At 42.7% G+C, this 27,912-nt stretch overlaps 1 protein-coding gene across 1 annotated transcript in view; it reads left to right on the top strand.

The window, feature by feature from the left end:
• Window positions 1-27,912, top strand: part of LOC129835331 (fibroblast growth factor 11-like) — a 132,065-nt gene that overhangs the window by 68,009 nt on the left and 36,144 nt on the right. The window contains exon 4 of the mRNA XM_055900922.1: window positions 15,823-15,926. Within this exon, the coding sequence (XP_055756897.1) occupies window positions 15,823-15,926 (104 nt within the window). The remainder of the gene's footprint in view (window positions 1-15,822; window positions 15,927-27,912) is intronic.

The following is a 27,912-nucleotide window of genomic DNA, read 5'->3' as shown; positions in this document are numbered from 1 at the left end:
GATCGATCCCTGCGACCCCCAGCCTTCAGCTACCCGCACAAGTCTCTCTCCCCCAACCCCCGGCCTCTCGCCCCCAACCCCCGACCTCCAGCCCCCAACCCCCGGCCTCCTCCCTCCCCCGGCCTCCCCGGGAACTTCTACTTCCAGCGCCCTGACAGACCCCAAACTAAGGCCTCATGGCAAATAGCCCCTGAACCTAGTTCGTGCCCCCAGTCCTGGGCACATTGTCCCAGCCCCATGGCCTCAGATATGGGAAATGTCCACCTAAGGCCCCTTACAGCCCCCAGGGGCCGGGCCACAAGACCCAATTTACACCTTGGAATGAAAGGGGGCGTGGGGGAATACATCCTCCACCATCACCTCTGTCTTGTTTCTACCACTCTGCTCTCCTCTGGAGGAGAAATCGCTTCCTTCCTTCCTCTATGACTTTTGCACATAACATTCTGAGAACCTTAATGGTTCTTAGAGCTTGGTGAAAGCGTGGTTATTTTACATACAACCTTCCCACAACATTCTGGGAATGGTGCAGGATACCCAGCTAGCACATAACGTTCTGAGAACCATATGTGTATTAGGTGGGAATTTCAGTAATTCAGTATGCACACTGTGTCCTCATGGTTAAATTTCAAATAATGTTCTCAAATTGTTCTGAGAACTTTAAGAAACAACGTTCTTCTGTGGGAATTTCAGTACTTCAGCATAACATTTTCTACAAGTTTCCTGATGGTTTTATTTAAAGTCATGTTTTCAGAACATTCAGATCATTGATTTCATCAAAAGTGCATTACAAGATCGCAATTGGATATCAAGAAATTGGGGGTAAAATACAAAAAAAAGGGCGTTACTGTCGCTCTGAAATACAATGACATTTCAAAAGTAGGCAAATAATTAGTACGAAAATCTTTTGTCATCATTTTGATGTCACCAGATGAACTTTAGACTTTAGATGGAGTACACACTCCCTCACGACGCCAGGTCAGCGGAGTCAATCACCACCTTCCGGAGACACCTGAAACCCCACCTCTTTAAGGAATACCTAGGATAGGATAAATTAATCCTTCTAACCCCCCCCCCCCCCCCCCCTTTAAAAGATTTAGATGCACTATTGTAAAGTGGTTGTTCCACTGGATATCATAAGGTGAATGCACCAATTTGTAAGTCGCTCTGGATAAGAGCGTCTGCTAAATGACTTAAATGTAATGTAAATGTAAATGTTAGCTAGCTAGCTAAAATTGAGGGTAGACCACCACATTTGAACTAGCTCACGTTAGCATTGCTAGCTATTTTTAACAAACTTTGCTAGCTAATGACAACATTGTCATCTGTCTAAAGTAAATTTGACTACATGATAATGATGGCAAAGTTGTTTCCTTCTAAACATCAGCCTACTTTAACGATGTCATCATATTTCCAGGACACTATAGTGTAATAAAGACTAAACAGTCAATAGCCTCCATCCCGAATGACTGGGCTTATCACGACTTTTTGGCACCACTATGGCGCCGCTGGCAGAGGGAGGCTTGGGAACGTTCATAACAATGGCGCGATGTGACCGGGTGAAGGAGGTGCAACTTATGAAAACAAAACTCTGACTATCCTCTATCTTGTTAAGTGTGTTCAGGTGTGTTGGCCACGCCCAGTAATTGGCCACACCTGATTTGAATGACTGACTGTTTCCTTTGAAATGGGGCCTGTTTGAATAAATTAAAATGTAAAACTTTGTGGACTAATTCCATCGATAGCAAACAGAAGATCATTGGTTCAAATCTCACTGATGCTGTGCCACAACAAATAAATTAATGTGTTTGTATGATTAATGCCTAAGCAAATTAATTTCCATGTGTCATATTGTATTTGTCACATGCGCCGAATACAACAGGTGTAGACCTTACAGTGAAATGCTTAGTTACAAGCCCTTAACAAACAATGCATTTTTTTTTTTAAGTCAGAACATTTTTGCTAGAAAATAATAAAAAATACAAAAAACAAAAAACAATAATGAGACTATATGCAGGAGGTACCGATACTGAGTCAATCTGCGGAGGTACAGGTTAGTCGAGTTAAATTGAGGTAATATTGCCATGTAGGTAGGGGTAAAGTGAATATAAACAGATAATAAACAACGAGGAGCAGCAGTGTAAAAAAGGGTGTCAATACAAATAGTCTGGGTATCCATTTGATTAACTGTTTAGCAGTCTAATTGCTTGGAGGTAGAAGCTGATATGGAGGCTTTTGGACCTAGACTTGGCACTCTGGTACTGCTTAACTAACGGTAGCAGAGAGAACAGTCTACGACTAGGGTGGCTGGAGTCTTTTTTAGGGCCTTCCTCTGACACTGCCTAGTATATAGGTCCTGATGTCAGGAAGCTTGGCCTCAGTGATGTACTGGATCATACAAACTATCCTCTGTAGTGCTTGCAGTCGGATGCCGAGCAGTTTCCATACCAAGCGGTGACGCAACCAGTCAGGATTCTCTTGGTGGTGCAGCTGTAGAACTTTTGGAGGATCTGAGGACCCATGCCAAATATTTTATTCTCCTGAGGGGAAATAGGAGTTGTTGTGCCATCTTTACGACTGCCTTGGTGTGTTTGGACAATGATAGTTTGTTAGTGATGTGGACACAAAGGAAGCTATTAACCCGCTCCACTATAACCCCGTCTATGTGAATGGGGCCGTGCTCGGCCCCCCTTTACCTGGAGTCCACAATCAGCTCTTTTGTCTTGCTCACGTTGAGGGAGAGGTTGTTGTCTCTGACCTCCACCCTGTAGGCTGTCTCATCATTGTTGGTGATCGTTGTTGTTGGTGACCGTTGTGTTGTAGGCAAATGTAATGACGTTGTTGGAGTCATGCATTGCCACGCAGTCGTGGGTGAACAAGGAGTACAGGAGGGGACTAAGCACACACCCCTGAGGGGCCCCCTATGTTGAGGATCAGCATGGAAGATGTGTTGTTGCCTACCCTTATCACCAGGGGGCTGCCCGTCAGGAAATCCAGGATCCAGTTGCAGAGGGAGGTGTTTAGTTCCAGAGTCCTTACCTTAGTGATGAGCTTTGAGGGCACTGTCTGTGCTTGTTCAAAACAGTTAACCCAAAATAAGCTGGCAGTGTTATTAAAAGTCTAATTGAAATATGTTCTCAGAACATTATTTAATTACCTTCAAGTAACTTATCATTTCCTTTCTCAGAACATTAATAACACCTCCCAGAAAAGGTATCAGGGAACCATGGTAAAACGTTCTCAGAACATTAATAACACCTCCCAGAAAAGGTATCAGGGAACCATGGTAAAACGTTCTCAGAACATTAATAACAGCTCCCAGAAAAGGTATCAGGGAACCATGGTAAAACGTTCTCAGAACATTAATAACAGCTCCCAGAAAAGGTATCAGGGAACCATGGTAAAACGTTCTCAGAACCGGCAACATCGTCACTTCTGTTTTCAGAATGTTAAAAAAACATTCAGTTTTACTGGTTATTTAGGGCTTCATTCCCTAAATAAATAAAGGTTAAATAAAACAAATAATTATAATAATTCCCAGAGCCAATGGGAAACCAAAAACAGATGTTCCCCCTAGGAAACAAATGTGCTAGCTGGGCCTCAATTCCAATGTGTGCTAGTAGTATCCCTACACCTAGGCAAAGAGGAAGGAAGGAAAGAAGGAAGGAAAGACGGAAGGAAAGAAAGAAAGAATGAAAGAAGGATGGAAGGAAGGTAAAGAGCAGAGGAACAGACAGCAGAGGAACAGATGGGAAGACAGGGAAGAGGGAGAGAGGAGGGATGAGAGATGAGAGAAAGAGGAGATCAAGGGAGGAGGGACTGTGGTGCCAAAGGAGCAGCTGGTGATCCACTGATGGCCGTTCAATCACTGTGTCTCCCCCCTCTGGTGGGAGGTCAGAGAGGCTGGATATTTCTCTCCCTCTCTCTTTCAGAGAGTTATGTAATAGGGGTAATGAGGGAAAGGGGAGGGGGAGAGGAATGGAGGGAGGGAGAATCCAGATTTTGGACACCTTTTCTCTGACCAGCTGGACTGACCAGTGGGTTGACATTGTGACATGGCTGTGTGTGTGAGAGAGCTTGACCTCCACTTGAGATACATGAAGGAGGGAGGAGAAAGGGGGAGGAGAGGGGGAAGATACGGGGAGGAGAGGAGGAGGAGGAGGCCTTAATACTGTAGCAATTGAGGAGGGACTCTCACAGCCTACAGAGAAAGGTAGGAGGGAGAAACAGACCGGAAAATGAAATAGAGAGATGGAGAGAGAAAACAAAAGTGAGACAGAGAGAAACAGAAGAAAGAGAGACAAGGAGGGTAAGAGGTTGTGAGAATAGTTTATTGAGAGGCAGAGAAAAAAAACGGAGACTGAAAAACAGAGATCTAGAGAGTAGCAGAGGAAGATGAAAAACAAGAAAGTGAGAGATTGGGGTTGAAAGGGTGGTGAAGCGGTGTCAATGGATTTGGCCTGCTTTGAAAATCTCAATCCGTCTGGAAAGCGGCGGAGGAGAAATTGACTTTTGTGTGGACATCCCATCGGAAAGCCATAAGGACCAGTCAGCTTGATTCCCTGCACTTTTATCCCCTCCAATTACTGCTTCTGAAAATCCATATTCATCCCTTCCAGTTCAGGGATTGGTCTGGTCTGACATCCTCCCTAGAGTAACTCGAGCACACACATACATGCACGCACACACACACACACACGCACGCACGCACGCACGCACGCACGCAAAGGAGTTCCATCACCATCCGGACCCGTTTCTTTTGTTGCTGCTGCAGATACGGAACCCCACCGGGCCTTCACGACTGACTGCCGACGTTATCTGCCCGAGGGATTTATCCAACCGGCAAATCCGTCCCGACGTTACCTGAACGCTCACCTGAGGCCCGCTAATCGTTAGCTGTCCTATCGGCTGCTATCTGAACAAAACCCCACTACACGGAACCTACCGACGGAAACGCACGAGGTATCTACAAACAGACCTCCATCCTATGCTGCTACCGATAGCCATATACCCGGCCAGCTGTCTGGATCGCCACGACCCCAACCAACCTCTACTCACTGGACCCTTACTGATCACTCGATTAAGCATGCCTCTCCTTAATGTAAATATGCCTTGTCCATTGCTGTTCTGGTTAGTGTTTATTGGCTTATTTCACTGTAGAGATTCTAGCCCTGCTCTCTATACCATATCCAACCTATCAGTTCCACCACCCACATATGCGATGACATCACCTGGTTTCAATGATGTTTCTAGAGACAAGATCTCTCTCATCATCACTCAATACCTAGGTTTACCTCCACTGTATTCACATCCTACCATACCTTTGTCTGTACATTATTCCTTTAAACTATTTTATCGCCCCCAGAAACTTCCTTTTACTCTCTGCTCTAGTAGCTCTAGGCGACCAATTCTCATAGCTTTTAGCCGTACCATTATCCTACTTCTCCTCTGTTCCTCTGGTGATGTAGAGGTGAATCCAGGCCCTGCAGTACCTGGCTCCACTCCTATTCCCCAGGCGCTCTCTTTTGATGACTTCTGTAACCGTAATAGCCTTGGCTTCATGCATGTTAACATTAGAAGCCTCCTCCCTAAGTTTGTTTTGTTCACTGCTTTAGCACACTCTACCAACCCGGATGTTTTAGCCGTGTCTGAATCCTGGCTTAGAAAGACCACCAAAAATTCAGACATTTTTATCCCCAATTACAATATTTTCAGACAAGATAGAACGGCCAAAGGGGGCGGTGTTGCAATCTACTGCAAAGACTGCCTGCAGAGTTCTGTTATACTATCCAGGTCTGTTCCCAAACAATTTGAACTTCTACTTTTAAAAATCCACCTCTCTAAAAACAAGTCTCTCACCGTTGCCGCCTGCTATAGACCACCCTCTGCCCCCAGCTGTGCACTGGACACTATATGTGAACTGATTGCCCCCCATCTATCTTCAGAGCTCGTGCTGCTAGGCGACCTAAATTTGAACATGCTCAACACCCCAGCCACCCTACAATCTAAGCTTGATGCCCTCAATCTCACACAAATTATCAATGAACCTACCAGGTACCACCCCAATTCCGTAAACACGGGTACCCTCATAGATATCATCATAACAAACTTGCCCTCCAAATACACCTCTGCTGTTTTCAACCAAGATCTCAGCGATCACTGCCTCATTGCCTGCATCCGTAATGGGTCAGCGGTCAAACGTCCTCCACTCATCACTGTCAAACGCTCCCTGAAACACTTCAGCGAGCAGGCCTTCCTAAGCGACCTGGCCGGGATATCCTGGAAGGATATTGATCTCATCCCGTCAGTAGAGGATGCCTGGTCATTTTTTAAAAATGCCTTCCTCACCATCTTGAATAAGCATGCCCCATTCAAGAAATTTAGAACCAGGAACAGATATAGCCCTTGGTTCTCTCCTGACCTGACTGCCCTTAACCATCAGAAAAACATCCTATGGCGTTCTGCATTAGCATCGAACAGCCCCCGTGATATGCAACTTTTCAGGGAAGCCAGAAACCAATATACACAGGCAGTTAGAACAGCCAAGGCTAGCTTTTTCAAGCAGAAATTTGCTTCCTGCTACACAAATTCAAAAAAGTTCTGGGACACCGTAAAGTCCATGGAGAATAAGAACACCTCCTCCCAGCTTCCAACCGCTCTGAAAATAGGAAACACTGTCACCACCGACAAATCCACTATAATTGAGAATTTCAATAAGCATTTTTCTACGGCTGGCCATGCTTTCCACCTGGCTACCCCTACCCCGGACAACAGCACTGCCCTCCCCTCTGCTACTCGCCCAAGCCTTCCCCATTTCTCTTTCTCCCAAATACAGTCAGCTGATGTTCTTAATGAGCTGCAAAATCTGGACCCTTACAAATCAGCCGGGCTAGATAATCTGGACCCTTTCTTTCTAAAACTATCTGCTGAAATTGTTGCCACCCCTATTACTAGCCTCTTCAACCTCTCTTTCGTGTCGTCTGAGATCCCCAAAGATTGGAAAGCAGCTGCGGTTATCCCCCTCTTCAAAGGGGGGGACACCCTTGACCCTAACTGCTACAGACCTATATCTATCCTACCCTGCCTTTCTAAGGTCTTCGAAAGCCAAGTCAACAAACAGATTACCGACCATTTCGAATCACACCACACCTTCTCCGCTATGCAATCTGGTTTCAGAGCTGGTCATGGGTGCACCTCAGCCACGCTCAAGGTCATAAACGATATCGTAACCGCCATCGATAGGAAACAATACTGTGCAGCCGTATTCATTGACCTGGCCAAGGCTTTTGACTCTGTCAATCACCACATCCTCATCGGCAGACTCGACAGCCTTGGTTTCTCTAATGATTGCCTCGCCTGGTTCACCAACTACTTCTCTGATAGAGTTCAGTGTGTCAAATCGGAGGGTCTGTTGTCCGGGCCTCTGGCAGTCTCTATGGGGGTGCCACAGGGTTCAATTCTTGGACCGACCCTCTTCTCTGTTTACATCAATGATGTCGCTCTTGCTGCTGGTGATTCTCTGATCCACCTCTACGCAGACGACACTATTCTGTATACTTCTGGCCCTTCTTTTGACACTGTGTTAACAACCCTCCAGGCGAGCTTCAATGCCATACAACTCTCCTTCCGTGGCCTCCAACTGCTCTTAAATACAAGTAAAACCAAATGCATGCTCTTCAACCGATCGCTGCCTGCTCCTGCCCGCCTGTCCAACATCACTACTTTGGACGGCTCTGACTTAGAATATGTGGACAACTACAAATACCTAGGTGTCTGGTTAGACTGTAAACTCTCCTTCCAGACCCACATCAAACATCTCCAATCCAAAGCCAAATCTAGAATTGGCTTCCCATTCCGCAACAAAGCATCCTTTACTCATGCTGCCAAACATACCCTTGTAAAACTGACCATCCTACCAATCCTCGACTTCGGTGATGTCATTTACAAAATAGCCTCCAAAACCCTACTCAATAAATTGGATGCAGTCTATCACAGTGCCATCCGTTTTGTCACCAAAGCCCCATATACTACCCACCACTGCGACCTGTACACTCTCGTTGGCTGGCCCTCGCTTCATACTCGTCGCCAAACCCACTGGTTCCAGGTCATCTACAAGACCCTGCTAGGTAAAGTCCCCCCTTATCTCAGCTCGCTGGTCAGCATAGCAGCACCTACCTGTAGCACGCGCTCCAGCAGGTATATCTCTCTAGTCACCCCCAAAACCAATTCTTCCTTTGGACGCCTCTCCTTCCAGTTCTCTGCTGCCAATGACTGGAACGAACTACAAAAATCTCTGAAACTGGAAACACCTATCTCCCTCACTAGCTTTAAGCACCAGCTGTCAGAGCAGCTCATAGATTACTGCACCTGTACATAACCCATCTACAATTTAGCCCAAACAACTACCTCTTTACCTACTGTATTTATTTATTAATTTATTTTGCTCCTTTGCACCCCATTATTTCTGTCTCTACTTTGCACTTTCTTCCAATGCAAACCAACCATTCCAGTGTTTTTTAGTTTTTATTTTACTTGCTGTGTTGTACTCACTTCGCCTCCATGGCCTTTTTATATTTTATTTATTTATACATATATCTGTTTGCCTTCACCTCCCTTATCTCACCTCACTTGCTCACATTGTATATAGACTTATTTTTTTTCACTGTATTATTGACTATATGTTTGTTTTTACTCCATGTGTAACTATGTGTTGTTGTATGTGTCGAACTGCTTTGCTTTATCTTGGCCAGGTCGCAATTGTAAATGAGAACGTGTTCTCAATTTGCCTTACCTGGTTAAATAAAGGTTAAATAAATAAATAAATAAAAAATAAAAATAAAAAACACACACACACACACACACACACACACACACACACACACACACACACACACACACACACACACACACACACACACACACACACACACACACACACACACACAAACTCTCTCAAAGTAGTACAGTCATTAACAGCTATCTTTATTCATCAGACAGACAAGACAAGGAAAACCTCTGAAAGGAAAAACATCAACACTTTGTGCACAAAGATAGCAGCACTCAAGGAAAGGAAAGGCTTGCTATATATTGAAAGCATTGAAATGCACTTCTTATGCTGCAGTCGGATGAAGGGAGCGGGTGACAGAGAGATACAGAAAGACAGAGAGAGACAGAGACAGAGCGACTTAGAGAGAGAGACAGAGACAGACAGAGACAGAGAGACTTAGAGAGAGAGAGAAAGAGACAGAGAGAGATAGAGGGTGTGTGCGGATGAGACAGGGTGAGGAATAGGGAAGTGAGATCAAGGGACAGTTTGAGAGAAGGAGAGAGAGAGTGAAAGAGAGAGTCAGGGAGACAGAGGACATTAAGAGAGAAATAAAGAAGTAAGAAAGAGAAGGGGGGCTGAGAAATAATGATGTGGAATAAGACAGATAAATGAGTGTAGGTGTTTCACAGGAGGTAGAATCAAAGAAAGAGAGAGAGAAGAGAATAAACCAAGGAGAGAACTAGAAAGAGGTGAAACAACACTGAAGGAATAGAGTAGGTTAAATACAGAGAGTGAGAGAGAGAGGGAGGGAGAGAGTGTAGATGGACTCTGAACTTTCCAAGCCATTCAAAGGCAGTCAACTTAGGGTATGTAAACTTCTGACCACCTGGAATAGTGACACATTGAATTATAAGTGAAATAATCTGCCTGTAAACAATTGTTGGAAAAATGACTTGTGTCATGCATGAAGTAGATATAGAAAAATTGATAAAAAAAATAAAGAGGAATAGAGCGTATAGGGAGACGTTAGATGACTGGTGGTCTCTACATTATTTGACCTCTTGTGACCCCTATCCTCTTCCTCTCGATCTCTTGCTGATTGGTAGAGTGATGATGTCTGAGTAATCCCTTAAAGTAGCGTCATCATGGCGATGAGAGATGAGTGACAGACAGATAGCGCATATAAACATCAGAAGATCATTACACAGTACTTCAATAACAAATAGCACCCTATTCCCTATATAGTCCACTACTTTTGACCAGGGCCCCTAGGAAATAGGGTGCCATTTGGGATATGTGCTATATGAAACTCACTGCTATAGGAATAGGAGAATGAGTATCATATAGCACTTCAAAGTAGTCAATCTTATGTCACTCAAGTAATCCGTAAATCCTGATATTAATTGATTCCTGAGTGCTTGGGTCAAACGTAGTGAACTACATGAGGGACTAGGGTGTCATTTAAGACGCATCCACCCCCCTCTCTACCACCTCTCCTACCAAATAGGAAGTAGAGAACAAGCTACACTTCCTGTAGTCCATCTACTTGTAGTCCATCTATTTGTAGTCTATCTACTTCCTGGCTTTGTGTTGAACTCTCTACATGACAGCTAATCCTGTTCTCACTGCAAGACTCGCAGCAACAAGACAACTGATGCCATCTCCACACCTTCCCTCCATTGCCCTTCCTCCCTCTCCTCTACGCCTACTCTCTGTCCCTCCTGCCATCCGTCCATCCCTCCTGCTTATCAAGAAGCCTGCTGATGCCCTCTCCTCCATCCCTCTCTCCCTGGTAGTTTTTCTCCTCGTTTATTTATTGTGTAGATCAAGCTCTCAAATTGACTTGCTGGGATTGATTCAGGAAAGCCACCTATCTATCTTCTCACTCTCGCTTACCCTCCGTCTCTCTCTTTCTCTCTCTTTATCTCTCTCTCTCCCTCCCTCCGTCTCTCACTCAAACAACTTTAATTAATTGAGCCGTCTCCCCAGAGCCACGTCAAGCATCTCGAGAAAGAAAGAGGGGAGAGCAAAAATAGAGAAGAGGAACGGAGACAGAGAAACGGCAGGCTGACCTATTATCTACAGAGAGTGGTATAACCTAGACGATAAGAGAGACACCGTTGATGAAGCGAGAAAGAAGGACAAACTCTCACTCATTAGGACATGGAGGGGTGGGGGACAGACTGACGCACTCCTCTCTTTGATGCCTGGTAGAACAGAGCAGAACATAGCGAGGAGAAGGGAGAGGGAGAGAGAGAATAATAGGAAAGTAGGAGATACTGTAGAGTAGGTGAAGAGATAGAGAGGATGTGAGCAAATGAATGGTGGGAGAAATGATTAATGATTAAAGAGATTGGAGAAAAGAGAGGGGAGGGGAGACAGAAAGAGAAATACAGGTCAGAGCAGGGTCTTGATGAGAGAGAAAGGAAGAGAGAGAGAAAAGAGAGAGAGAGAGGATTGTGTGTGCTGTCTGTCGCAGTGGCCAGGGTTATGGGGAGGAAGGGGGTATTACATATTCAATGTGTGTGTGTGCGATAGAGAGGGTGCTCTTCTATTTGTCATCTTCTCCGTGGTCTTCGGTGACACCATGTTCATTTGCGAAATGGCCTAGTTGAGATTCAGGAATCGATAGAACAAATAAAAGCCTGGCCTGGAGATAGAGAGATGGAGAGAGGCGGCGGGGGCAGCCATGGCTGCACTCTTTCACCACCCATCCCCTCATCACTCTCTTTCTTTCAGCGAGAAAACTGTATTAGACGAAAGCGGTCAGTGGTTGATAATTGCGCTTGGATTGTTATTTTTTTTTATGCTGGCTGTCAAGGCTGTGAGTAACTGGTGAAAGGAGTCAGGCACAGGAGAGCTGAGATGCGTGGACAAGGTATTTAATTCAAGAAAAACACCAGAATAAACACAATACTCTGGTGCTGGAAAAATACCAGTACCACGAAATAAACGGGCGTAATAACAAAACCCGGTAACAATATACCAGCCGTCAGATACAGCCTTACAAAAAAAAAAACACGCACACAAACATGGGGGAAACCAGAGGGTTAAATAATGAACATGTAATGGGGTATTGAAACCAGGTGTGTAAAAAACTAAGGCAAAACAAATGGAAAATGAAAAGTGGATCGGTGATGGCTAGAATGCCGGTGACGTCGACCGCCGAACGCGGCTTGAAACAAGGAGAGGGACCGACTCCGACGGAAGTCGTGACACTGGCTATTGAGTGGCTTATTTAAAGCTACTATTCCTAGCTTGTTTCTTGGGATCTTTTAGAACCTTCAAGGGCAGTGAGTGAGGGCTTTGTTTCCCACGGCAGCAGTCGCCTTAATGCTTTCAGGCATCAGTTTAAAATCTGCATCGCTCCCGCAGTGTTGTGAAGCCGAGGGGCGTTTTGTCAATATCGCTCACGTTAACCTGTTACTTGGTATATCCCCCCACATAGAGGGTACACTGGGCTCACGTTCAAGACTCGCTGATGAGAGGACATACTGTACACTACCAGTCAAAAGATTGGACACAGCTACTCATTCAAGGGTTTTTCTTTATTTGTACTATTTTCTACATTGTAGAATAATAGCGAAGCCATCAAAACTATGAAATAGCACATACAGAATCATGTAGTAACCAAAAAAGTGTTCAAAAAAATAAAATATTTTTAACATAGCCATCCTTTGCCTTGATGACAGCTTTGCACACTCTTGGCATTCTCTCAACCAGCTTCACCTGGAATGCTTTTCCAAACGTCTTGAAGGAGTTCCAACTTTTGCTGAGCACTTGTTGGGTGCTTTTCCTTCACTCTGCAGTCCAACTCATCCCAAGCCATCTAAATTGTGTTGTGATTGTGGAGGCCAGGTCATCTGATGCAGCACTCCATCATTCTCCTTCTTGGTCAAATAGCCCTTACACAGCCTGGAGTGTGTTGGGTTATTATCCTGTTGAAAAACAGGACAGGGCAAATTTGGACTCATCAGACCAAAGGACATATTTCCACTGGTCTAATGTCCGATGCTCGTGTTCCTTGGCCCAAGCAAGTCTCTTCTTCTTATTGGTGTCCTTTAGTAGTTTTTAATTTGCAGCAATTTGACCATGAAAGCCTGATTCACATAGTCTCCTCCGAACAGTTGATGTTGAGATGTATCTGTTACTTGAACTCTGTGAAGCATTTATTTCGGCTGCAATCTGAGGTGCAGTTAACTCTAATAAATGTAATGACATTTTCCGCATTGACTGACCTTAATGTCTTAAGGTAATGATGGACTGTCGTTTCTCTTTGCTTATTTGAGCTGTTCTTGCCATAATACGGTCTTTTACCAAATAGGACTATCTTCGCCCTAACACAACTGATTGGCTCAAATGCATTAAGAAGGAAAGAAATTCCACAAATTAACTTTTAACAAGGCACACCAGTTAATTGAAATGCATTCCAAGTGACTACCTCATGAAGCTGGTTGAGAGAATGAATGCCAAGAGTGTGCAAAGCTGTCATCAAGGCAAAGGTTTACTTTGAAGAATCTCAAATATAAAATATATTTGTTTATTACTTTTTTGGTTACTACATGATTCCATATGTGTTATTTCATAGTTTTGATGTCTTCACTATTATTCTATAATGTAGAAAATAGTAAAAAATAAAATGAACCCTTGAATGAGTAGGTGTGTCCAAACTTTTGACTGATACTGTAGACACATACAATGCTTTATAGACAGAGCCAGGTTAGGTGTGTTTTAATGGAAAAATCCAAGGTTCAGAATAGAGGAGATACACTGAACTGCATGCAAGGGATACTTCGGGATTTTGGCAATGAAGCCCTTTATCTACTTCCCCAGAGCCAGATGAAGTCGTGCATTCCATTTTATATCTCTGCCTGCAGTTTGCTATCTAGCATTAGTGCAATGACTGGAAGTCTATGGTGACAGCATCTATGGTCACAGCTGCTGTTTCCGTCAGTGCCCAAATCAGGAGGTGCCGGAACAAAAAATGTGCACAAGAAGGAGGTGCCCTGGGGTGCTCTGATGTAACGGGATTGCATGAAGAAGAAAGAAAGCAGTGCTTATCATTGCATTTGAGTAGTTGCATTGAGCATTTAGAGTAGAGGCGCTTACAGAAGTTGCACACATGGGGAACTTTTTTTGTACTTGGGTCCAGGAAGAATTTGGTATTTTCTAAACACATTTTATGCGATTCTACCTAATTTTATATGACTGGAAGCTTTAGCAGACCACTGCACAAATGATAGAACTGACAGGCTACTTTGACACTGACAAACTAAGAATCTGAGATCATTAAAAACCTCCTGGTCTTGAATCCATCAATAGCCTAGGCCTAGATGTATGGAGACATATATTGTACAATATGAGTAGGAAATTATAGTCCTAGAAAAGCTTTCCAGTTTCACTGACTCACCCAATGATGCACAGCTCACTCACGGGTGATGGCCAACACTCTCGTGCTAAAAGCCTATCTCTTGTTTCACTTTGTAAAACAATGTTTTCTCAACAGGCCTATTTGAAAGTTGAGAAAAAATATTTTCCCATGATTGTATTTGGAATATTGCGAAAGGCTTGTTCTGGCTGCATGCTGTTCACTGGCAGATATGCTAAGCGTTCCCGGGCTATATGCTTTGTTATTGGTCTACATGAACACAATCCCCAGCTAAGCAATTTTTTTAATGAAGCTATTGATCCTCTGTGGCAAAATTATTGGCCTACTCCTGGAGTAGTATTCTGCATTATTTAATGTATTATTTATTATTATTTAATAACAGACAGCAGTAATTCTATAACTTTGGCAAATTTATTTCAAGTAATCAAGTAATCAGAGGTGCTGCAGCTCCTCCAGCACACTTCCCGCGGCTATGATTCCATAAGGAAACAAATGAGGAACTGCAAAGCTGGCAAGATAAGAGTTGCAGGCTCATGTCTAGTAGAGAAAATGATACAGGCTATAATGTTGCACAAACCAAAAGCCCAGGCTGGCCCAACACTAATGAATTCTTAGAATATAAGGCACCGGCTGAAAATCTACGTTTTCACATTACATATTTTAGGGGGCAGGAAATTTAACGAGGCGGCAACTGGAATGATACTTTTTTTCATTGTCAACAGTGATTTTTTTCTCATGTAGAGGTACCGCATCCAGCCAAATAGGTTCCGGAACGAAACCGTCCAGAACGGAGAGGTGCCAGATCCTGCCCCAAAAAATTCTGCAGGTTTCACTCCGTAATGAATTCCATAGGCTTAAAGTCTTCTGTTCTCTCTCTCTCCTTCTTTTGTACTCTTTCTCATCTTGCTCTCTCATTTCTCGCTCTCTCACTCTCCTTTCCCCCCTCTCTAGGTTTCTCTCTCTTTCTGTCTTTCTCCCCTTCTCTCTCTTTCTCAGACTTTCCTTTTCCCCCTCTCTCTTTATCTTTCCATCTTTCCCTTTCCCTCTTTCTTTCTCTCTCTCTCTTCTCTCCTTCTCTCACTCTCCTTTCCCACGTCTCTCAATGTGTTTCTCTCTCTCTTAATTCAATTCAATTCAATGGGCTTTACTGGCATGGGAAACATGTGTTAACATTGCCAAAGCAAGTGAGGTAGATATCTCTCTCTCTCTCTCTCTCTCTCTCTCTCTCTCTCTCTCTCTCTCTCTCTCTCTCTCTCTCTCTCTCTCTCTCTCTCTCTCTCTCTCTCTCTCTCTCTCTCTCTCTCTCTCTCTCTCTCTCTCTCTCTCTCTCTCTCTCTCTCTCTCTCTCTCTCTCTCTCTCTCACACACACTTTCCTTTCCCCCTCTCTCTTTATCTCTCTGTTCCTGGTCACTCTGACCCGCAGGTGGAACAGAGAGGCTTTGTTTTTCTTAAACTTCTGACTTTCTTCCTCTCTTTCTTTTTTCCCTGACGGATGGAGGTAGGAATGAGACGAGAGGAGGCTGTAATTGTGTTTTTCAAACACTGTGAGATCAGTTGACTGAGAATGTTTTTAGAAAGCAACAACAGACTGCTCTAACACCTCTCTAACTCCTTCCTTCACTCTGCCCCTCCCCCTCTATATTTCCCTCCCTTGTGTCTGTTTTGCAGTGCAGTTCAACTTGATTCCTGTGGGACTGAGGATAGTAGCCATCCAGAGCACCAAGACAGGGCTCTACATTGGGATGAACAGCGATGGATACCTCTACACCTCAGTATGGCAACCCCTTATTAATTAAGTTATGACACTATCAATACCATGTATACCGTAGTAATAACATCTCTACACCTCAGTATGGCAACCCCTTATTAATTAAGTTATGACACTATCAATACCACGTATACCGTAGTAATAACATCTCTACACCTTAGTATGGCAACCCCTTATTAATTAAGTTATGACAATATCAATACCACTTATACCGTAGTAATAACATCTCTACACGTCAGTATGGCAACCTCTTATTAATAAAGTTATAACAGTTACAGAAACCTGAATAATAGTCTACATAGTCTTGATTTCTCAAATGACTGCCTCGCCTGATTCACCAACTACTTCTCAGATAGAGTTCAGTGTGTCAAATCGGAGGGATTGTTGTCCGGACCTCTGGTAGTCTCTATGGGGGTACAACAGGGTTCAATTCTCGGACCGACTCTTTTCTCTGTATGTATCAATGATGTCGCTCTTGCTGCGGGCGATTCTCTGATCCACCTCAACGCAGATGACACCATTCTGCATACATCGGGCCTTTCTTTGGACACTGTGTTAACTAACGTCCAGACAAGCTTCAATGCCATACAACCCTCCTTCCATGGCCTCCAACTGCTTTAAAATGCTAGTAAAACTAAATACATGCTCTTCAACCGATTGCTGCCCGCACCCGTCCGCCCGACTAGCATCACTACTCTGGACTGTTCTGACTTAGAATATGTGGACATCTACAAATACCTAGTTGTCTGGTTAGACTGTAAACTCTCCTTCCAGACTCACATGAAGCATCTCCAATTCAAAATTAAATCTAGAATTGGCTTCCTATTTTGCAACAAAGCCTCCTTCACTCATGCTGCCAAACATATCCTCGTAAAGCTGACTATCCTACCGATCCTTGATTTCGGCGATGTCATTTACAAAATAGCCTCCAACACTCTACTCATCAAACTGGATGTAGTCTATCACAGTGCCATCCGTTTTGTCACAAAGCCCCATATACAACCCACCACTGCGACCTATATGCTCTCGTTGGCTGGTAAGGGCTTCTGGTAAGGGCTTCCCGAGTGGTGCAGCGGTCTAAGGCACTGCTTCACAGTGCTTGAGGTGTCACTACAGACCCGGGTTCGATCCCAGGTTGTGTCTCAGCCGTCTGCAACAGGGCCCAGCGTTGTTCGGATAAGGGGAGGGTTTGGCCGGCCAGGATGTCCTTGTCCCACCGCACTCTAGTGACTCCTTGTGGTGGGCTAGATGCATGCACCCTGACTTCGGTCAGCAGTTGTTTCCTCAGATACATTGGCGTCGGTGTCTTCCGGGTTAAGTGAGCAGTGTGTCAAGAAGCTTTGCGACTTGGCAGGATTGTGTTTTGGAGAACGAATGGCGCTCGATACACGCCTCTCCTGAGTCTGTACAGGAATTGCAGTGATGGGACAAGACTGTAACTACCAAATGGGGAGAAAAAGTCATAAAAAATGTATTTATATTTCATACAATACATTTCATCAGGAAGTGCATAGAGGATGTTGTTCTTACTGTGACGATTATAACATATTCAAACCAAAAATTGTTTTGCATTCATGCAAAACTGAAAGTGTGAACCATCGCATTTAACCACGGCAAGGTGGCTGGGAACATGGACATGCACAATCAGACCAGCTATAAGGCAATCAAAGGTGCAAAACAACAATACAGGGACAAAGTCGTCTCAGACAAAAGACTTATGTGACAGGGACTCCAGACATTTATGCATTATAAAGGGAAAGTCAGCCACGTCTCGGACACCAACACCTCTCTCCTGGACAAGCTAAACACCTTCGCCCACTTCGAAGAAAACACTGAGCCGTGAAAACACAATTCACCGCTTCTAATGAGGACTGTGAGATCTCGTTCTCTGTGTCCGAGGTGAGTAAAACGTTTAACTTCTAGTTGGTCCCAATCCCGGATCCGGGAGCAACCTCATCAGTAAAAAAGCTGACTAGCATAGCCCAGCATAGCGCCACAAGTAAATACTAGCATCTAAATATCATGAAATCACAAGTCCAAAACACCAGATGAAAGATACACATCTTGTGAATCCAGCCATCATGTCTGATTTTTAAAATGTTTTACAGGGAAGACACAATATGTATTTCTATTAGCTAACCACGATAGCAAAAGACACAACTTTTTTTCCCACCATTTTTTTACTGCATAGGTAGCTATCACAAATTCGACCAAATAAAGATATAAATAGTCACTAACCAAGAAACAACTTCATCAGATGACAGTCTGATAACATATTTATTGTATAGCATATGTTTCGTTCGAAGAATGTGCATATTTCAGGTATAAATCATAGTTTTACATTGCAGCCACCATCACAACTCTCACCAAAGCAACTAGAATAACTACAGAGAGCAACGTGAATTACCTAAATACTCATCATAAAACATTTATGAAAAATACACAGTGTACATCAAATGAAAGACAAAGATCTTGTGAATCCAGCCAATATTTCAGATTCTTTAAGTGTTTTACAGCGAAAACACAATTTAGCATTATATTAGCTTACTACAATAGCCAACCACACAGCAGCATTGACTCATGCACGTCAGCGATAGCGAATAAACCAGCAAAAGATATTACATTTTTCACTACCTTATCAAAACTTCATCAGATGACAGTCCTATAACATCATATTACACAATACATATATTGTTGTTCGAAAATGTGCATATTTAGCGGCACAAATCGTGGTTATACAATGAGAATAGTAGCCAAGCTGCAAACAAAATGTCGGGAGAAATCTTGGGAGAGGCACCTAATCTAATCAATAACTAATCATAAACTTGACTAAAAAATACAGGTTGGACAGCAAATGAAAGATACATTAGTTCTTAATGCAACCGCTGTGTTAGATTTTTAAAATTAACGTTACTACGACATACAGAGTGCGTTAAAGCGAGACCGCACCGAAATTAATGGAGGAATAATAGTTTTACATTTTTCAACAGAACAACGGATTAACATCATAAATAGTTCTTACTTTTTGATGAGCTTCCATCAGAATCCTGTGCAAGTTGTCCTTTGGCCAGAATCATCGTTGCTCGGTTGTAGATTGCCGTCTTCAACTTAGGAATTAGCAGCAAACATTAGCCATGTGGCGAAGACGTGCCCAACTCTTCATAACGCAGCACAAAGAAATAGCCGAAAATCGCAATATACTGATATAAACTGATATAACTTGGTTTAAAATAACTACATTATGATGTCTTTAACACCTATATCGAATAAAATCAGAGCCGGATATATCTAAGGCCTATAACAAGAGCTTTTCAGAATGCCATCCTGAGGTCCTCCTTTGCGCCATGACGAATGTTGAAAAGAGTGCACCCCCGGTTCCATGAGCCTTTATATAGCCTCAGATCTGCCTAGCAACACCATTCCAATTCTCACTGTTTACTGACATCTAGGGGAAATCGTATGCAGTGCATGTCGACTCATAGATAACATGCAATTTAATAAACTGACCCTGGAACAGAGCATCGATTTCAGATTTCTCACTTCCTAACAGGAAGTTAGCTGCAACTTGAGTTCTGTTTTACTCACAGAAATAATTCAAACGGTTTTAGAAACTAGAGAGTGTTTTCTATCCAATAGTAATAATAATATGCATATTGTAGGAGCAGGAATTGAGTACGAGGCAGTTTAATTTGGGAACAAATTTTTACAAAGTCGAAATGGCGCCCCCCTATTGACAAGAAGTTCCTCTCTTGGGTACGTGAGACGTTAGCGTCCCACCTCTTCAACAGCCAGTGAAACTGCTGGGCGCCAAATTCAAATACAGAAATACTCATTATAAAAATCCAGAAAACGAAACATATTTTACATAGGTTCAAATATTAACTTCTTGTGAATCCAACCACGGTGTCAGATTTAAAAAATGCTTTACGGCAAAAGCATACCTTACAATTATTTGAGAACATAGCCCAGCAGACAAATCACTACAAACGGTAACCAGCCAAGTAGAAGAGTTACACAATTCAGAAATAGAGATGAAATTAATCCCTTACCTTTGATGATCTTCATATGGTTGCACTCAGCAGACATTAATTTACTCAATAAATGTTCCTTTTGTTATATAAAGTCACTTTATATCCAAAAACCTCTGTTTTGTTCACGCGTTTTCTTCAGTAATCCACAGGCTCAAACGCAGTCAAAACAGGCAGACAAAAAATCCAAATTGTATCCGTAAAGTTAATAGAAACATGTCAAACGATGTTTATAGTCAATCCACAGGTTGTTTTTAGCCTAAATAATCGATAATATTTCAACCAGACAATAACGTTGTCAATTTAAAAGGTAAACAAGAAAGGCACTCTCTCGGTCGTGCGCATGAAAAAGCTCTGTGACACTTTAGGGTCCACTCATTCAGACTGCTCTTACTTCTTAATTTTTTAGAATACAATGCTGAAACAATTTCTAAAGACTGTTGACATCTAGTGGAAGGCATAGGAACTGCAATTTGACTCCTAAGTCAATGGATACTGTAATAGCATTGAATAGAAAACTACAAAACCCCCCAAAAAACGACTTCCCAAATGGATTTTTCTCAGGTATTCGCTAGCCAAATCCGTTCTGTTATACTCACAGACACTATTTTAACAGTTTTGGAAACCTTAGAGTGTTTCCTATCCAAATCTACCAGTTATATGCATATCATATCTTCTGAGCCCGAGAAGCAGGCAGTTTAATTTGGGCATGATTTTCATCCAAAATTCCAAATGCTGCACCCTACCCTAGAGAAGTTAAGCGATAGATGGGAGGGGTTGAATGGAGCTGATGGTTGGGAATGATGACAACTAATAACAACAAGATAACTCATGTAAATCATAATGTGTCCGTAAAATGTTTATTGGTTCAGAAATTTTGTGAAAGAAATAGAGGGGAGAGGTTGAGGTTAGAGGAAGGACAGGAGTAAAAACAAACAAAATATAACTATTGTAAAATAGACTGTGCCTGTAAAATGTATATAATATGTATAATCTGGAAGTAGAAGCCTAAGCGTTGTCGTTCACTGGTTTACTCCAATTAGGGGAAGGGTGGTAGGGTTTGAAAATAATAAAAGAAAAAGTATTTTAAAAAAATGTGTACATACAGTACATTGTAGAATATAGTAAAGACAGAAAAACTATGAAATAACACATATGGAATCATGTAGTAACCAAAAGAGTGTTAAACTAATCAAAATATATCTATGTTTGAGATTCTTCAAAGTAGCCACCCTTTGCCTTGATGACAGATTTGCACACTTTGGCATTCTTTTTACCAGCTTCATGAGGTAGTCACCTGGAATGCATTTCAATGAACCTGTATGCCTTGTTAAAAGTTAATTTGTGGAATTTCTTTCCTTCTTAATGCATTTGAGCCAATCAGTTGTGTTGTGACAAGGTAACTCAAATCAAATCAAATTGTATTGGTCACATGCACATGTTTAGCAGATGTTATTGTGGGTGTAGAAAAATGCTTGTGTTTCTGCTTCCAACAGTGCAGTAATAGCTACCAAGTAATCTAACAATTTCACAACAGTACACACAATACACACAAATCTAATGTAAAGGAATGGAATTAAAAGTACAGTAGAATAGAATAGAATATAGTATATACTAATGAGATAACCTGTTATGGCTGCAGCCCGACGCCGGTACACCTATGACAACATCCAGCTCAAGTGCAGGGCGCGAAATTCAAAATCTATTTTTTTTTTAAATATTTAACTTTCACACATTAACAAGTCCAATACAGCATTTGAAAGATAAACATCTTGTCAATCCAGCCAACATGTCCGGTTTTTAAATGTTTTACAGAGAAAACACCACATATATTTATGTTAGCTCACCACCAAATAAAAAAGAGGACAGACATTTTTCACAGCACAAGTAGGATGCAAGTAGCATGCACAAGCCAACCTAACTAACCTAGAACCAACCTAAATAACCTAGAACAAACTACCTCAGATGACAGTCCTATAACATGTTACACAATAAATCTATGTTTTGTTCAAAACATTTGCATATTTTAGCTATAAATCAGTTTTACATTACTGCTACCATCATAGCTACAGTAAGAAATCGCACGGGAGTAGCCAGAGTAAATACAGACAACAACGTCAACAACCTAATTACTCATCATAAAACATTTCAGAAAAATATATGGTGTATAGCAAAATGAAAGACAAAGATCTTCTGAATAGAGCCAATATTTCCGATTTTTTAAGTGTTTTACAGCGAAAACACAATATATCGTTATATTAGCTTACTGCAATAGCTAACACACAACAACATAGATTCCAAGTAATCGGTAGCGATAGCACAGCTCGACAGATATATGAAATAGCATCCCAAATTGGGTCCTTATCTTTGTTGATCTTCCATCAGAATGTTGTAAAGGGGTCCATTGTCCAGTACAGTCTTTAGTTGGATCCAGAACAAACTATTGCCCTCTTGAATTAGCAAGCACACTGGCCGTGCGGCGCTAACCTCTCCTTCTTCAAACAATTCTTCCAAAGCATCACGTCTAAAGTCCCGAATAAATTTAAATAATATAATTAAACTATATTGAAAAAACATACTTTAGGATGATATTGTGACATGTATCAAGTCAAATCGAAGCCGGAGGTTATATTCACGTATAACGACAGTTTTCCAGGAGGCAATACAAAGTCCAACTTCTCGTCTTGGAGAAAAAAAATTATGGCGGTCCTCTCACTCCAAGAGGCTGTATTCAATCCCTGAACGAGATATTCAAGTCCTTTCTGCTCTCACTTCCGCATGACACCCAGAGGAAAAGGCGTATGACGTGTTTCTATGGTCCCAAGTGACATGCCCTTTTATAGACAAGCTCTTGAAAAGAGACCTCGCATTTGGAAATCTCACTTCCGGATAGGAAAAGGGCTGCAGAAAGAGTTCTGGTTCACTTAGAGAAATAATTCAAACGGTTTAAGAAACTACAGAGTGTTTTCTATCCAATAGAAATGATAATATGCATATTGTACGAGCAAGAATTGAGTAGGAGGACGTTTGAAATGGCCACCTATTTTCAGGTTACTCAGTGCTGCCCCTTGCAGCCATAAGAAGATAGGAAATGCTAAATATGTAGACATTATTAAAGTGACTAGTGTTCCATTATTAAAGTCGCAAGTGATTTCAAGTCTATGTATATAGGGCAGCAGCCTCTAAGGTGCTAGTGATGGCTATTTAACAGTCTGATGGCCTTGAGATAGAAGCTGTTTTTCAGTCTCTCTGTCCCAGCTTTAATGTCCCTGTACTGACCTCAGCTTCTGCATGATAGCGGGGTGAACAGGCAGTGGTTCGGGTGGTTGTTGTCCTTGACTATCTTCTTGGCCTTCCTGTGACATCGGGTGCTGTAGGTATCCTGGAGGGCAGGTAGTTTGCCCCCCGGTGATGTGTTGGGCAGACCACACCACCCTCTGGAGAGCCCTGTGGTTGCGGGTGGTGCATTTGCTGTAACAGGCCGTGATACAGCCGACAGGATGCTCTCAATTGTGCATCTGTAGAAGTTTGTGAGTGTTTTAGGTGCCAAGATAAATTTCTTCAGACTCCTGAGATTGAAGAGGAGCTGTTGCGCCTGTCTGTGTGGGTGGACAATTTCAGTTTGTCAGTGATGTGTACGCCGAGGAACTTGAAGCTTTCCACCTTCTCCACTGCTGTCCCGTTGATGTGTATTGGGGGGTGCTCCTTCTGCTGTTTCCTGAAGTCCACGATCAGTTTCTTTGTTTTGTTGACATTGAGTGAGAGGTTATTTTCCAGGCACCAAACTCCCAGGGGCCCTCACCTCCTCCCCGTAGGCTGTCTCGTCATGGTTGGTAATCAGGCCTACTACTGTTGTTTCATCTGCAAACTTGATGATTGAGTTGGAGGCCAAGCATAGGAGGTGTTGTTTCCTACCCTGAGGGCGGGCCGTCAGGAAGTCCAGGACCCAGTTGGACGGTTCAGACCCAGGGCCCCAAGTTTAATGATGAGCTTGAAGGGTACAATGGTGTTGAAGGCTGAGATATAGTCAATGAACAGCATTCTTATATAGGTATTTTTCTTGTCCAGATGGGATAAGGCAGTGTGCAGTCCGATGGCGATTGCATCGTCTGTGGATCTATTGGGGCGATAAGCAAATTGAAGTGGGTCTAGGGTGTCAGGTAAGGTAGAGGTGATAGGATCCTTGACTAGTCTCTCAAAGCACTTCATGATGACAGAAGTGAGTGCTACGGGCGATAGTCATTTAGTTCAGTTACCTTTCCTTTCTTGGGTACAGGAACAATGGTGGACATCTTGAAGCATGAGGGGAGAGCAGACTGGGATAGGGAGCGATTTAATATGTCCGTAAACACTCCAGCCAGTTGGTCTGCACATGCTCTGAGGACGCGGTTATGGATGCTGTCTGGGCCGGCAACCTTGTGAGGGTTAACACGCTTAAATGTCTCGCTCATGTTGGCCACGGAGAAGGAGAACCCACAGTCCTTGTTAGCTGGCTGCGTCGATTGCACTGTGTTATCCTCAAAGCGTAAGAAAAAGGTGTTTAGCTTATTCGGAAGCAAGACGTTGGTGTCCGCGACGTGGCTGGTTTTCTCTTTGTAGTCTGTGATTGTCTGTAGACCCTGCTACGTATGTCTGAGCCGTTGAATTGCAACTCCACTTTGTCTCTGTACTGATGTTTTGCTTGTTTGCTTGCCTTATGGAGGGAATAACTACCCTGTTTGTATTCGGCCATATTTCCAGTCACCTTGTCATAGCTTAATGTGGTGGTTTGTGCTTTCAGTTTTGTGTGAATGCTGCAATCTTTCCACAGTTTCTGGTTTGGGTATGTTTCAATAGTCACAAGGGTACATCTCCTATACATTTCCTGATAAACTCAGTCATCGTATCTGTGTATTCGTCAATATTATTCTCAGAGGCTACCCGGAACAGATCTGTCACGCCCTGGCCATAGGGAGGCTTTTATTCTCTATCTTGGTTAGGCCAGGGTGTGACTAGGGTGGGCATTCTAGTTTCTTTAATTCTATGTTTTCTGTTTCTATGTTTTGGCCGGGTATCTTTCTCAATCAGGGACAGCTGTCTATCGTTGTCTCTGATTGGGAATCATACTTAGGCAGCCTGTTTCTCCAGCTTAGTTGTGGGTAGTTGTCTGTGTTAGTGGCCTGTATAGCCCTAGTCAGCTTCACGTTCGTTTTTGTTGTTTCTTGTTTTTGTTGGCGACATTCATAATAAAAAGAAATGTACGCTCACCACGCTGCACCTTGGTCCGGTCATTTCCACTCTGACGACGGTCGTGTCAATATCCCAGTCCGTAGCATGGATACTTCCTGTTTGAGTTCCTGCCTATAGGCAGGGAGGAGCAAAACGGAGTCATGATCAGATTTGCCTTAGGGAGGGCTGGGGAGGGCCTTGTAGGCATTTCGAAAAGCTGAGTAACAGTTGTCCAATGTTTTCTCAGAGCGAGTGCTACAGTCAATGTGCTGGTAGAACTTTGGTAGCATTTCCTGAGATTAGCTTTGTTAAAATCCCCATCTACAATACATTTGTCCTCAGGATATGTGGTTCCATTTGCATAGAGTCCAGTGTAGATCCTCATTGGCCGTCGTGGTTTCGGCTTGAGGGGGAATATACAAGGCTGTGACTATAACCGAAGAGAAGTCTCTTGGGAGGTAATACGGTCGGCATTTGATTGTGAGGTATTCTAGGTCAGGTGAACAAAAGGACTTGAGTTTCTGTATGTTATCACAATCACACCATGAGTAGTTATTCATGAAAAATATACCCCTGCCCTTCTTCTTTCCGGAGAGATATTTATTCCTGTCTGTGCAATGAACTGAGAAACCAGCTGGCTGTATAGACTCAGACAGTATATCCCGAGAGAGCCATGTTTCTGTGAAACAGAGTTTGTCACAATCCCTGATATGTCTCTTGAAGGAGATGCTCACCCTGAGCTCGTCAACTTTATTATCCAGAGACTGAACAGTAGCAAGTAATAATATACTTGGAAGCGGTGGGTGGTGCCTCCTGAGTCGGACTAGGAATCAGCCTCTGGAATCATTTCAATTGCCCTGGGGGGTACGATCAACGGTTCCAATTTGGGAAAGTTGTATTCCGGGTCCTAATGTTGTTAATGCTGGTGAGTTACCGCTGCTCTAATATCCAAATGTTTTTTCCTGTTGTATGTAATAACACCCCAAAATTCCTGGGCTAATAATGTAACAAATAACACATAAAAAAAAACGAAATACAAAGTTGCTAAGTAACTAGAAGAACTGCTGCCCTATCTGTCTGCGCCATCTTGATAGCCCTATTTGGTAAAAGACCAAGTCCATATTATGGCAAGAACAGCTCAAATAAGCAAAGAGAAATGACAGCCCATCATTATTTTAAGACATGAAGGTCAGTCAATCTGGAAAATGTCAGTGTGGTCGCAAAACCATAAAGCGCTATGATGAAACTGGCTCTCATGAGGACCACCACATGAAAGGAAGACTCAGAGTTACTTCTGCTCCATAGGTTAAGTTCATTAGAGTTAACTGCATCTCAGATTGAAACCCAATTAATGTTTCACAGAGTGCAAGTAACAGACACATCTCAACATCAAGTGTTCAGAAGAGACTGTGTGAATCAGGCCTTCATGATCGAGTGGATGCAAAGAACCACTACTAAAGGACATCAATATGAAGAAGAAACTTGCTTGGGCCAAGAAACACAAGCAATAGACATTAGACCAGTGGAAATCTGTCCTTTGGTCTGATGAGTCCAAATTTGAGAATTTTGGTTCCAACCACCGTGTCTCTGTGAGACGCAGAGTAGGTGAACGGATGATCTACGTATGTGTGGTTCCCAACATAAAGCATGGAGGAGGTGTGATGGTGTGGGGTTACTTTGCTGGTGATAGTATCAGTGATTTATTTAAAATTCACAATTAACCAGCATGGCTACCACAGCATCTGGTTTGCAATGACCCAAAACACACCTCCAGGCTGTGTAAGGGCTATTTGACCAAGAAATAGTTTGATGGAGTGCTGCATCAGATGACCTGGCCTCCACAATCACCCGACCTCAACCCAATTGAGGTGAGTTGGATCGCGGAGTGAAGGAAAAGCAGCCAACAAGTGCTTAGCATATGTGGGAACTCCTTCAAGACTGTTGGAAAAGTATTCCAGTTGAAGCTGGTTGAAAGAATGCCAAAAGTTTGCAAAGCTGTCATCAAGGCAAAGGGTGGCTACTTTGAAGAATCTAAAATCTAAAATATATGTTGATTTGTTTAACACTTTTTTGGTTACTACATGATTCCATATGTGTTATTTGATAGTTTGGATGTCTTCACTATATTCTACAATGTAGAAAATAGTAAAAATAAATGAATAAAAAGTAGGTGTGTCCAAACTTTTGACTGGTACTGTACATGTACTCCAGACTTTGACATTGCTCGTTTCGAAATGTCGTGATTTCTTTCTTTTTATTTTGGGGATTTGTGTGTATTGTTTTGTATCGTTAGGTATTACTGCAATGTTGGAGCTAGAATCATAAGCATTTTGCTGCACCTTATGCGTACGCGACCAATAAATATGCGTACGCGACCAATATGCGTACGCGACCAATAAAATTTGATTTGATTTGCATACAACCGTGTCAGTCATTACACCAAACAAATTAACAACACTTGGCTATAACATGTATCTCCCATTGTTTAATGTACTATCTATCATTATATCAGGTCCACAGAGATAATATACTTTCAATAATGCAGTACCTGATCAGAGAAAAAAAATTCAGGTCCTGCATAATTGAAAGTCTATTATCTCTGTGGATCTCATCATGTTGAACAGTCAAAGATACGGTATTCAGTGCCACTACCAATCTGACATAGTCTAATGCACACTACTGCATGCATCCCAAATGGCACCCTATTCCCTATCAAGTGCACTATATATGGAATAGGGTGCCATTTGGGACGCA

The sequence above is a fragment of the Salvelinus fontinalis genome, chromosome 36 (assembly GCF_029448725.1).
Source record: "Salvelinus fontinalis isolate EN_2023a chromosome 36, ASM2944872v1, whole genome shotgun sequence".
Taxonomy (NCBI): domain Eukaryota; kingdom Metazoa; phylum Chordata; class Actinopteri; order Salmoniformes; family Salmonidae; genus Salvelinus; species Salvelinus fontinalis.
The sequence above is the reverse complement of the archived record's forward strand: the minus strand, read 5'-3'. Positions and strand labels throughout refer to the sequence as shown.